Source organism: Podarcis vaucheri (assembly GCF_965113315.1).
Source record: "Podarcis vaucheri genome assembly, chromosome: 10".
Lineage (NCBI taxonomy): Eukaryota > Metazoa > Chordata > Lepidosauria > Squamata > Lacertidae > Podarcis > Podarcis vaucheri.
The window spans coordinates 5,639,111-5,651,925 of NC_138748.1; the positions used below are offsets into that span (position 1 = coordinate 5,639,111).

Below are 12,815 nucleotides of genomic sequence, written 5' to 3' on the forward strand. Positions count from 1 at the left end.
ATGCAGGAATCCTGCATAAATGAAAACTGTGAGAATCTTGAATTTTCTCTCCAAATGTTGAGGTTAATCCATAATTTATTACACTGGGATGGCTAGATTTGTGCTTTTGGATGTATGATATTCCAACTTATTGTAAGGAGAGAAAACGGAAGTTAAATTGTACTAAATCTGGAATAATTCTATTTGGAGATCATTCACTGAAATATAAACAGATAATGTAAAATAGATCAGGATCATGGATTAATGTTCTTGGGCATTTTCCGGGATGAATACGTATCCTGGGAAATGCATAAAGAATCAAGTATTGCAAAAGCCAGATAAGAGAAGTCTTTTGAAATTCTTTCACATAAACAGTGGTTTCATGATCATTCCAGCTTAATAATATTCATGGCTAAAGTTGGGAGCCCAGTTTGCACGTAACACTAAGTCAAATGATGGCTTAGTGTGAATGAGCTCAGAAAAGAGATTGTGGCTGCTTTGAGGATGAGGAAGGAGTGGAGTGGCCTTATTAGCCCCAGTTTTCTTCTCCATAAGTGGTTACCTCACCTTGACTGCCACCTCCTTTCCTTGGAAAAGTCTCTTCTTGTGTCTCTTCTAGGTAGTGGTGGTGAAATCCACACCCACCCATGGCAGGAACACAATTTTACCTCTGCATTGTGCTGAACAAGCCACTGCTTGGCTGAGTGTGTTGTCTGAACCTGGGTTCATGGTTTAGCAGATGTTTCCCTATTTTGGATTTCATTGTATGGGCAAAATATTTTTTTATATAGGATTCTTAAGGCAGAAAAATTCTGTCCAGTAGATTTTGTTATAAATTTCTGCAATAAAAAGGTTCTGTAGAGTAGATTTCATTGCCATTTTCTGCAAAAAATAAAAATAAAAAAAATCTGGGAATTGTCTAGTTAGTACAATAGAATTGATGAGCATCACGGTGATCAACTTCAAGCTACTTTTTAGAAGTGTTCTTCCCCTAGAATTGCTCTTTTTGCTTATTTGTTGTGTTTAGATAAAGGTGGGACCCAGTGCACACTTACCTGTGACCTCTACATAATTACCTTTGGCATGTGCACAAGTGCAGGCAAACAACGCTCAATATGTAGACACTGTCAGCACATTTAAGTTTGGGAGCACATTTTTCAGGCAGCACTGAGGCTCCTTGAGTTGCCTGCCAAAGTGATGCTTCATGGTGAGCCCTGCCTGCTTGTGACATTCTTTTATGCTTCCAAGTCATGTGCCCATGTAGCACTGGCAAGCAAGAACTGGCCCTTGTGAACTTTGGAAAGCTAGTAGACAGGATTGGATCTCATCCTCCAAAACTGTAACAAGAATTTTTTTGTTGTTCTATATCAAAGGCTGTATGATAACATATTTAGGGCAATCTGGATTGAATGTTGCTGGCTTGCATTTAATGCTTATCTTTCCCAAGCTTAGGACTTTCTGATGAAAGAGGTGGGGGAGGAAATTTCCACAATACTGCAAAACACAAGGGCATACCATTGTTAAACACACACATGGAATGCAATTCTCTGTCAGAAAAGCTTCCCTGAAGCTGTCCTTAGCAAAGAGGTTATGAAAGATTGATAGCATGGAAGAGGAAATAAGGAAAAATAGGGACTACATGAGAAAGGCACCTCTTCTCTTTACTCCAGAAAAAAGAGATGTTTCTAGCATATGAGCTGCATATGATAGGTCAAAACCAGGTCTTTGAAGTGAGCCTGGAAATGAATTGGTAACCTGTTCATCCAAGGCAGAACTGGTTTTATATGTTCATACTGTCCTATTCTAGCCAACAATCGCCGTTAAATGTCCTCAGGTGTATAATATAAATTAATACCATACCTGGCCTGGATGATAAGCATATGTAAAGTAGTAGACTCAGGTGTAAAATTAGGGAGTCTAATTAATAATTGCAGAGGAAGATATTATTTGGCACCGGCAAAACCAACTTGTACAGTTCTAGCTCACAGATGCTCTTTGCTGCTGTTTGCCTGACTACATTTTTGTTCTCTACTGCTTTACTGTATAGTTTTCAAGTATTATTTTTAACTCGTGCAGGAAAGTCAGCCGGTAGTTAACATTTATTAAATAAATAAATAGGAGTCAGATAAACTAATGATTAAGGTTCGTGACAAAGTTTGCATGCTCTTATACTGTAATGATTGTCATTTTAAAACTAGCTTTTTGCCTTCGAGCTATCGAGGTAAAGATCTACGTGAAAACTACTGCCGCAATCCCCGGGGAGAAGAAGGCGGGCCCTGGTGCTTTACAAGCAGCCCAACGAAGCGTCATGAACCCTGTGACATTCCCCTCTGTTCGGAAGGTAACACCCAGAAGGTCAACCATTAGTTGATTTCAGTTTTGTGCGGAAGCAGAATTAACTTTACAAATATGACACATCACAGATTTCTGTCTTTTGAGTGCAGCTCAGATTCTGATAATTATTAGAGAACATTTTCTTGACGCTTAAGATTCAAACTTTGTGACAACCTAGGCTGCCTTTTGGAAACTCTTGAAAGTCCTTGGAGGTTTTGGCAACAGAGAAACCTCCATTCTTACTTCACATTTCACATTAGGCAAAAATTGATGAAAAACATAATTAATTTGATAGAAGACCATGTGAATCTAACAGGAGGCTGCTATTTGTTGACATATGCTTTTATCTGCAGTATTGGAATGAGGTGTTGAGCTCAAGTCACTATCCTAGAAAAGAGTCACTTTTCTGTACTTTCAGCTGAATGCCTGACGTGTCATGGCGAAAGCTATAGAGGCCCCATGGACCACACAGAAACTGGCAAGGAATGTCAACGCTGGGACCTTCAGAGACCACACAGGCACCCATTTCGTCCAGAGAAGTAAAAATGCTCTTCATTTATTTTAAGGAAGTACAGATTGTGAATGGAACCTGTCTGTCTTTTTGAGACAGGACTGCTGCCGGTGGGCTATTGGAATCATTGCCATGCACACCTTTTTCCGTCATGAATTGGATTTCAACCCTTCATTCATGCATTTAATTAGTAACTAGAATGATGTTTGTCTTGTCCTTCCAATGAGTTGCCAGGGTAGCTTAAAAATAAGGAAACAAAAAATGCAGAGCGCAGAGAAAGGAGAAATAGCAGAATCTAAAGATGGCATGAAAACCTTCAGCAGAGAAGAAACTAACTGAAATGAAAGGGCGTGAGAAAATAAGAATGCCTCAGAATGGCATCAGAATGATAACAATGTATGCGTAAAGTGAGTCTCTCTGAGGATAGCATTCCATAACTGGAGCACCACCACTAAAAAGGCCCAGATGATGGCGACACCTAAGAAGGGTTGTTGTGAAAGGTCTTATAGGATGTGAATCTAGGCAATCCTATAGGTCTGCTGCCCCCAAGCTATGAAGCCTTTAAAGGTCAAAACCAGCACTTTGAATGGAAAGCCAGCACTTTTATTTAGGCCCAGAAAAAAGTTTTATCTGGGTATGTGAATCCTCTATAGCAGACATAGTTTTTCATTGCTTGCTTTTGAAAAGTAGACTGTAGGAATATTGCTACCTGCAACTTGAGTAGATGTTGGAGCTATCACCCAATCCATGAGCGTTCATGTGTCAAGCCCAAACCAATGTCAGTGGTGTTCCATTCATTTGAATGTTAATTGTTTAACATAAACCCTATACAATCTATGTTGTATTGAATCATGTACAATCCTCATTAATTTTAATGAACTTTGGACTACAACCATACATAGCATTGGAAATTGTTAAACTTCATATTGATTGAGTAGTAGAAGTAATTCACTTTTATGTTTGCTCATAAAAACTTCTAATTAAAAGCATGAGGTAATCTTAATAGCATAACTAGGGTTTAAAGAACGAGAGAGTGAAAGAAGAGAGACCATGTACACACAGGTACAGATATCTCTAAAAAAACCCAACCAACTTTAAATAGCTTGTTATCAAAGTGACTTAAATAATTGAAAAAATTTATGAGCTTAATCTTTACTGTCCTCCATAAATCTCTACCAGAATACTTAACCTTTAAGCTTCTCAGATTTTTGATCCTTTGCCTATTAAAGCTATAAATGTTTTGTTTTGCTAATATTTGATAGTGATCTAATATTTATCTTCCATCCCCCCACCCCACAGACAAAAAAACATTGGCTGAAGGCAATGTTCATTGCTGTGAGTTTTGGTTTTGGACAGTTACTTAAGTTGTTGCAGTATTTACTTCATGCCAAAAACGTGAATCTGAGCCAATGCAAGTACACTGCAGACTAAAAAGGTTTTGTTCTTATAGGCTGTTATCCAAGCATACAGTGTGATCTGTACTTTAGAGTCATTCAAAAGGAGCTGATAGAGTAATTTAGGCCATGCAGAATGGTCTGGGGGGGGTATCTACACTGTAGATGTAAACTAGTTTAATAGTTATTCTTTCTCTTCAGTAAACACTTGGAACAGTAGATCTGTGAGGGGGACTTAGAATCCTTAAGGGAAAAAGACATATAATAATAATAATAATAATAATAATAATAATAATAATAATAGGTGAATAATATTCTGTTAAAGCCATGACAGATAAATTGGTATACATCAAACTTTAATTTGCAGTGTAGATATGTCCTATGGTGTAGGATATATATTTGCATTGATATGAATTGCCTAAGTTAACTTAATTCTTTGCCTTTGAACGTTGAGGTCACACCCACACCATACATTTAAAGCGCTATCATTCCACTTTCACAGATGTGGAGAATCCTGGGACTTGTAGCTCTGTGAAGTCAGCATCCTTAGCAAAGTATAGTTGCCAGGATCTTCTATGGCTGTTAAAGTGGTAAAGTAGTGCTTAAATACAGTATATGGAGAGGAGTTGACTTATCTAGTAAAGGTAAAGGGACCCCTGACCATTGGGTCTAGTCGTGACCGACTCTGAGGTTGCGGCGCTCATCTCGCTTTATTGGCTGAGGGAGCTGGCGTACAGCTTCCAGGTCATGTGGCCAGCATGACTAAGCCGCTTCTGGCGAACCAGAACAGCACACGGAAACACCGTTTACCTTCCCGCTGGAGCAGTATCTATTTATCTACTTGCACTTTGACATGCTTTCGAACTGCTAGGTGGGCAGGAGCAGGGACCGAGCAATGGGAGCTCACCCCGTCGCAGGGATTCGAACCGCCGACCTTCTGATCGCCAAGTCCTAGGCTCTGTGGTTCAACCCACAGCGCCACCTGTGTCCCTGTTGACTTATCTACAGGCTACTTAATTCTGCTGTCTTTTAACTGGAGTCCAGTAGATAGGATTTCATAAACTGTAGCTCACGTTGGAATTGACTTTTAATCATAACAATTACTTTTAACCAGCTTGCATATACGAACATTGTTCTTGCTTCCATTGCAATGAGCTGTGTGATCATACAGCTGGAAATAAGGGAACTGGTATTCGGTTCCATGTCCTCCTTCCATAGACATTCTTTGTGACCTTGGAATGATCATTAACTCATTTTGCGCTCCACTTGCATAACAAGTGATATTTTTTCCACTGTAATCTACTTGGAAACCAGTTGCTAACAGTACTGGAACACTTGTTCATTAACTACAGGAACGGTGGCCTGCAACCGGCTCTACTTTTTATCTCATGCCTGATTCCTGAATCAGGCAGAAATTGTTTGCTAGGTGTAGGTGATGGTGTAAATAACATGTCTTAATGGAAATGCATGATGTGATGTATTTACATGGCGGGCTTTCGATTCTGCTGCTGTGTGTCACTGTGAAAAGTCCTACTTCTTTACCACTGTCATTAGCAGCTACCATAGATTCCGGTGTATTAGGTGAGTGGGCGTATTAGACGACCCCCCAAATTAGCAGCTGCAATTTGGGGATTTGTTTTATAATCCAGTCGCCTAATACGCTGGGCAGCTCAGCGCCGGGAGAAAGCCGACCAGCGCAAAGCTGAGCCTGCCGCTCGCTGCTTCGGAGCCACCACAGCAGCAGCGGGGGCGGGGGCTGGCTCCGCTTCGCACCACCCATACCCGGCGTATAAGGTGACCCCTGATTTTTTAACCTCTTTTCCGGGGTTAAAAAGTCACCTTATACGCCGGAATCTACGGTAACTTGATCTGAGTTGCAGAGGTCCCCCATTTTTAGCTGATTATAAAAATTTGTATATCACATTGGATCACAGCAGTTCTCAACCTGTGGGTCCCCAGATGTTGTTGGACTACAACTCCCATCATCCCTGAGCTCTGGCCTTGCTAGCTAGGGGTGATGGGAGTTGTAGCTCAATAACATCTGGGGACCCACAGGTGGAGAAAGGCTGGATTAGGCTCAGTTCTCTTGATTTTTGTAAGAGTTTGAAATGTTATGCTGTTTTTGTGATGTTTGAATTTTATTTTATATGTGGCTTGTAAACCACTTTGGGACAGATTTTTCTTGAAAAGCAGCATATATATTTATTAAATTAATAAACATGATAATAGCACATAACACATTTCCCTTGAGACAGGAGAGAGGAAGGACACTTGGCCTGGGACAGCCTTGAGTGTTTGTTCTTTGTGATAGTCCTAAATTCGGGGTCCTGTCCATGATGTTTTTTTATCAGGTGATAACCTAGCAGTTTGGAAGCACATCAAAGTGCAAGTAGATAAATAGGTACCACCAAAAGCGGCTTAGCCATGCTAGCCACATGACCCAGAAAAACTGTCTGTGGACAAATGTTGGCTCCCTCGGACTGTAAAGCGAGATGAGCACAGCAACCCCAAAGTCGTTGGCGACTGGCCTGTCAGGGGTCCTTTACCTTTAGGTTATGGGGATCTAAGCTTCTCTTTCCTTCAGGTATGGTTGAGGTTGAGGTTGTTTATGGTTTTAAAGGTCAGTTACCCAAACCCTCTGATGGTCTGCCCCAGCGGCTTCATATAGATGTTGAAAAACATGGGGGAGAGGACAGAGCCCTGAAGTACCCCACAAGTGACCCCCCACAAGTGAGTGCACGGGGGTCTGAACACTCATCCCCCCCCCTTTTTGGAGACGGACCAGGAGGAAGGAGCCAAACCACTGCGTAACAGTGCCCCCAGCTCCCAACCCACCTAGACGGTCCAGAAGGATGCCATGGTCAAGTGATGAGAAGACTAATAGGGGAGTTTCATTGCTATACTACACACCCAAAAGATTGGATATTATGCTGGCGTATTGATTTTATCAGACTGAGAGCAAAATTCACAGGGAAAGATTTGGAAGGCAGGCATTTGAGAGCATTGCAGCCCTTGGGAAATGTCTCTGCCAGCCCACATGGCTTGTGCATTGCAGGTGGGAACTCCAAGTGCATTGATGGAGTCACCAGGATTGAAGACCTACATGAGTGTATGTAACACCCAGTCAGACCTGAAGACGCTCATTCAGGCAGCACACTGCTGCTTGTATTGATACGAATTTCTGCACAGTACTAGCAAAAGGAAGCTAAAACTGGGAGGTGAATCAACAGCAGAGGAGCAGAAAAGAAGCCAGTTACTGCACATTGGGTCTTGATAGTGGTGATGGGAGTTGAAGAGTTTTCTAAAGCAATAAACCACAGGCTTCCTACATTTCTCTACTTCATTCTGCAGCTGATAAATTTAAAGAGTAGAATTTAGCATAGTTCTGCCTGCTCCCTGCTGACTAGAAAGGCTGTGCTAACAGCCAGCGGGTCTGGAGAAATCAGGCTTAGAAGTAATTGTGCCATTGCTTTTTAACAGTATTGGGGAACCCCAAACCACCCGCTTGAGTGTGTGTTGCGGGAAGACACAGTATAGCAGCAGATCAACCACATGTCATTGTTTTGGAGCTCTAGGCCACTACAACTTAATTGTAAACAATTGACATAGAGCACAGGATCCTATAGAGTTGCTATAAATAGCAAAATGCCAATTTGATGAAATTAGGGACCCCCTTTTTTTAAAAAAAATAAAAACTCTGCAAAGTAATGAGTTGCATAAGATTCTGTTGTCCTTCTGGAATATCTTTTGCATAAGCTCTTATTAAAACAACAAAAACAAAAGCCAACAGGAACTTGAGTATGTGAAACTGGGAGACTGCAACTGCCTATTTAAAATCTCAGGGTCTCCTCTGACTTTTGGCCCCCAGCCCACCAAAACATGCCCAGTCCTAACTCTTGCTATGGCATTGTCAGTACTTTGAATATAACTTCCTTATTTCAGCTCTGGGTATGTCTTAGTTGGATACAACCTAGATTCATTTCTGCAGATATTTGGCGTTATAGTGGTAGAGGTTTCGTCAGTACGTGGTGTTCTTTGATTGACCAAGACCAATGTTTTTAGTTCTGTCTGCAATTCTTCTCTGAAATGGCAACTCCAGGGAATGTAAACAAAAGCACATGCTGTGTAGTCTAATAAAATAATTCACGTAGATAATAAAGCAATTGCCTTTAACTGTTTCCCCTGGAGGTCCAGAGCTTGGGATATGCAGCTTGGCCTTGATTAACAGCATACGTTTTAAATTTCAGTCACTAAATGGAAGTGTCAATTATACTTGCATTACTAACTTATTACAGTGGCCACCTAAATAGCAGGTTAAGTTGTAAAGTAAGGGGGAAGCATGAAATTAATGACCCATTAAGGCTGAGAAATGCCTGGGAAGAGTCTTTCTATCTATTGTTAATCACAATTGCCTGGAATCCAGAAATAACAAGCACTGATGGAGAGCGTTAAATGTAATTGGAGAGAGAGAGAGAGAGAAAAGAGAACTTTTACTACCTTTTAGAAAGCTGCTACTCTGTTACAGCTAGACCTTGTCTAGATTTACTCAGAGGCTGAGTCCAAGTATCAAGTAAGTATCAAAATAAATTTTGATGATATGCAAAGTAGCAGAGTAGCTTACAGCTAGGAAGCTAAATAACTCTTCCAGGTGATTGATAGCTTCTTTGTAAAGACTATACAATATCCAGACTTTTAATATTCGAAAGAACTTTACTTTCATAAACATAAAGGTTTTTACATTATTATACATACCATGTATAATAAATGTAATATAAACAATTATTTCTAAAAGAATAAGCAAATGCTATTCATTCAAGAAACTGACAGTTGTCTCAATTCCCCCCTTCACTTCTTTCAGTAATTCCAGGACAAAGGGTATGGAAATAATTAAAAAGAGAAAAAAATATTGACAAGATAAAGAGGGCAGAGGAAAACTGGATTTTTCCTCCTTGCAGTGCTGGAAATGAGGGCATGGCCTCAGAATAAGCAGACTTCTAAAAATAGAGCTATCATTAGCAGAAAGTTTATTGAAAATAGCTTCCAGTTTGAACCCAGGACTGTTGAACCCATTTCCTTAATGAGTCTGGCATGCCAGGAAGTGTTTATATTGTCCACATTTAATTGGGCCATTTGAAGATAGGGAGTAAAGGTATTGTGTCAAGCCAGACACTAATGGGAGGTTGCCCAATTAGCAGAGTGACCCTGTTGGATGCCCCGCAGCATATCAAAACTGTTCTCCTCCAGATATTACAGCTGCTGACTGCTTTTTGATGGCGACTCCTCCTCCCACATCTGTAGGTATTTGGCACCCCACATGTTAGGATTCCTGTTTGCCCTAACTGCCTCAGAAGCCTATCAGGCTGGAGGTCATTTGGGCTGCATCTTGTGTGCCTGTGTAGCGTTGCCAGGCTGACTTGGTTGACGTGCTTGTCGGTGTGCTTTGCAGATATCCTGACAAAGGCCTTGATGATAATTACTGCCGCAATCCAGATAATAAGCCGAGGCCGTGGTGCTACACTCTTGACCCAAACACCCCCTGGGAGTTTTGCACAATTAAAACGTGTGGTGAGTTTAATGCAAATGTTTATTGTGACTTTCCCCTTTCCTTAATCTAGGCTAATAACCTATCTGAGATTGTCTCTTCACTGCTTGGCAACCCTCTTATATTTTCTGTAGGCTTCAGTCCTGTTGCTTATAACAAGGATCCCCTGCATGGTTTGGTCGTTCCCCTGTTCTCTTGCCTAATATGCTCTCCCCAGGCCTCTTTGTACCTTTCCTGTGTAAAAGACTCCTCATGCAATTTCTGGGGCGTGGGTGCTACATTTCTGGCCTTGCCCTCAGATCACACAGGCTCCATCAATCCCTCTCCACATGCATAAATTTCCCTGGAAGCTGCAGACCTAATAATACAATTAGTCTTGAAAGCAGATTTTAAGGGTAACAGCTCAGAATTTATGAGACAGACTTTGCCTGGGCACAAGCAAAGGTGCATGTACAGATGGGACCTAGAAAATGCCCAAGCACCCTCTGAAGCATTGTACTGAAGGCTGTAGTGGTAGACAATATCTATCTTCCTTCTAAGCACACTCTGAAGCTCCTATGTTGCCCCAGAGTTCTTGAAAACCCAGTTTAAAAACAACTATATTAGATCAATGCTGCTGCAGGTCTCCTGAGGTCAGAGTTCTTATTGGTGTGGGGAAAGATAAGAGATCCGCTTCAGCATCCATCTAGCAAATCCTTTATCTTTCCCTGCAATCCACTTAAGCAATGCAATATGTATGAGACCTTGCTATTTAAGGTAACAAATAATATCTCAGAAGCGACTGCCTAGCAGTTTTTACTTTTATATTAGCAATTAGCATACTAAACAGTGTTGAAAAATCTCTCCTGAGAATACAAACATCTGGTGCATTTATTGCCATCTGGACTTCATGCTACCTGAATGTTTGACGTCCAAACTAAACTGATCAAAGACCCGATTTTGCTTAGACTTGGCATGTTCCAAACGTTTTGAGGCTGCTCCTCTCTTCTGTGAGCCTGAAAATGCTAAAGAGCATTTTACCTTTTCTTGGAGTGGTAATCTACTTGCTCATGAATCTCATATAGGAAAACCAGTTTTCTAGTATTATAAATAAATAGTTTGAACGACAGGTTTAGGTTTATTAAATTTATATATTGCTGCCCACAACAAAAAGTTCCAAAGTGATTTAAAATGAGAGTAAAAATACAATAATACAAACAGATAAACACAGTGAGGATAAAAACATCCAATCACTGGTGCTGCCTGAATGCCTGGGGAAACAAAAACGTCTTCTTGGTGGTGGAACATTAACAAAGTTGACACCAGGTGGGCTTCCCCGGGGAGATGACCTGCATGCTTGGGGCTTCTCAGACTTCCTTTGTCCTGTTTTACCTTGGGTGCATGTATGCACTCGTTCGCCAGAGTGCAGAAATAGTGCAGAGAGATATGCACAGTGCTTTTCCCCCCTTAAAAAAACGTTCAGGGGTCCTCTCATTTTCTTACTCATATTGAAATACTGTACTGTCCCTTAAGGAGGCCAAACTTAGATTCACAAAATGTTTAGGGGTATGCACACATCTGCGTACCCACAGAAAAAAGCACTGGAAATGCAAGATAGGAATCATGTACAACCAGTAGAAGATCTTTGCCATTTTAAAATATACTGATTTACCTGTGGAATCCTAAGAATCTTAAGGGGAATTATTCTGTCTTTTCTGTTCCTGAATGAATTTGCAATTCACAAGCTGTAGGTAACACGGCATTTTTTTACAAGTGGCTCACTTCAGGAAATGACTCTGAACCACTTTGTCAGGAAATGACTCTGAACCAATGTGATCATAAAAAAAGAATGCAATGGAAATGTACAACTGCTGCACAATATTGATGCCCCAGTAGGAGTTTGAATGTCCTTGAATTGCATTATTGCAGTTTCCTTAAGGAGTAGTTTGATATTTTTCTCTGCAGTAACGTCTGGTTTTTCTGAAGTATTCATTCTGTGTTACAGTTCCTTTCTAACATTCCTACAAAAGTACACAATATGTGATGTAACTAATCACTTTGCTGCAAAAACATCACAGATTGTCATACACTTCTGTTAAAGGCAAATTTGCTTTTGCAAATGGTATACTCTCAGTCATGACCATTAGTATTCTAGAGGAGTCAGGAATAAATAATGTTAGAGAATCCATTAGCTTAGTGGTACAGCACATGCTTTGCACTCACTTCCCATGTTTTACTTTGCATGAATAAGGTTCAAATTCAATCCCTTATATCTCTAATTATGTTCCTGATGCGGCCTCAGTTCCATAAACATTTCCAATTATCACAAATTTGTAAGTAGTAAAAATAAGCCTTGTGCCTGCCTGCCTGAGTGACTCATTTGAGGAGCTACCATTTTCCAAAATTCTGTTCAATACAGTCCACGCCAGACTGAGTGCAGCTTGCAGAGACATCTGCAAAAGGTCTTGAGACAGAGAAACTTGTTGGCTTTCCAAACATATTACTCTAGGGAGAATTTGATATCAGATCTACAGAAGCACAGCTACTCTTTAAAGTGCGCAAATATTAGCTTAATAAAGCCATTAGAATATTAAATGTAGGAATGTATTCATTTTAAAAATCAGATACTTTTGCATTAATCCATAAATGTGCGTGATCTACATAGAACAAATCTAGGATGCCAAAACACTGATTTGTGTGTTTAATTTTCCATGCACAAATACTCTTTTGACTGAAGTGGAACCAGGGATTTAAGTAGTTAGATGGGTTTATAATAGATTTCGTCTTGTACATGTTTATATGACTGGGGTTACAACAACAAAAGATGCCTCTTGAAGAATTACCTTTGTATTTACCAGCAGACTTTACATTTAAAAACTAATCTATATTCCAGGTTAGACAGTAGACCCTAATTGTGCAAGCAGATGTGAACCCACAAAATCTTACTGACTTTATAAAGTTTGAACTATGGGTAATTCAGGTCAGGGTGCATAAACACAGGGTCTTTACAAGGATTCCTAGTATTCTGCTCTTTGGGAAGCATGCTGTTGCACAGGCACAGGGAGGGAAAGGCACT

The 12,815-nt window shown here is 40.5% G+C and overlaps 1 protein-coding gene across 5 annotated transcripts in view; it reads left to right on the forward strand.

The window, feature by feature from the left end:
* Positions 1 to 12,815, forward strand: part of HGF (hepatocyte growth factor) — a 54,098-nt gene that overhangs the window by 21,083 nt on the left and 20,200 nt on the right. For all 5 annotated transcript variants that reach the window (XM_082239650.1, XM_082239649.1, XM_082239651.1 and 2 more), the window contains exons 5-7: positions 2,178 to 2,320; positions 2,732 to 2,852; positions 9,665 to 9,783. In XM_082239650.1, the coding sequence (XP_082095776.1) occupies positions 2,178 to 2,320; positions 2,732 to 2,852; positions 9,665 to 9,783 (383 nt within the window). The remainder of the gene's footprint in view (positions 1 to 2,177; positions 2,321 to 2,731; positions 2,853 to 9,664; positions 9,784 to 12,815) is intronic.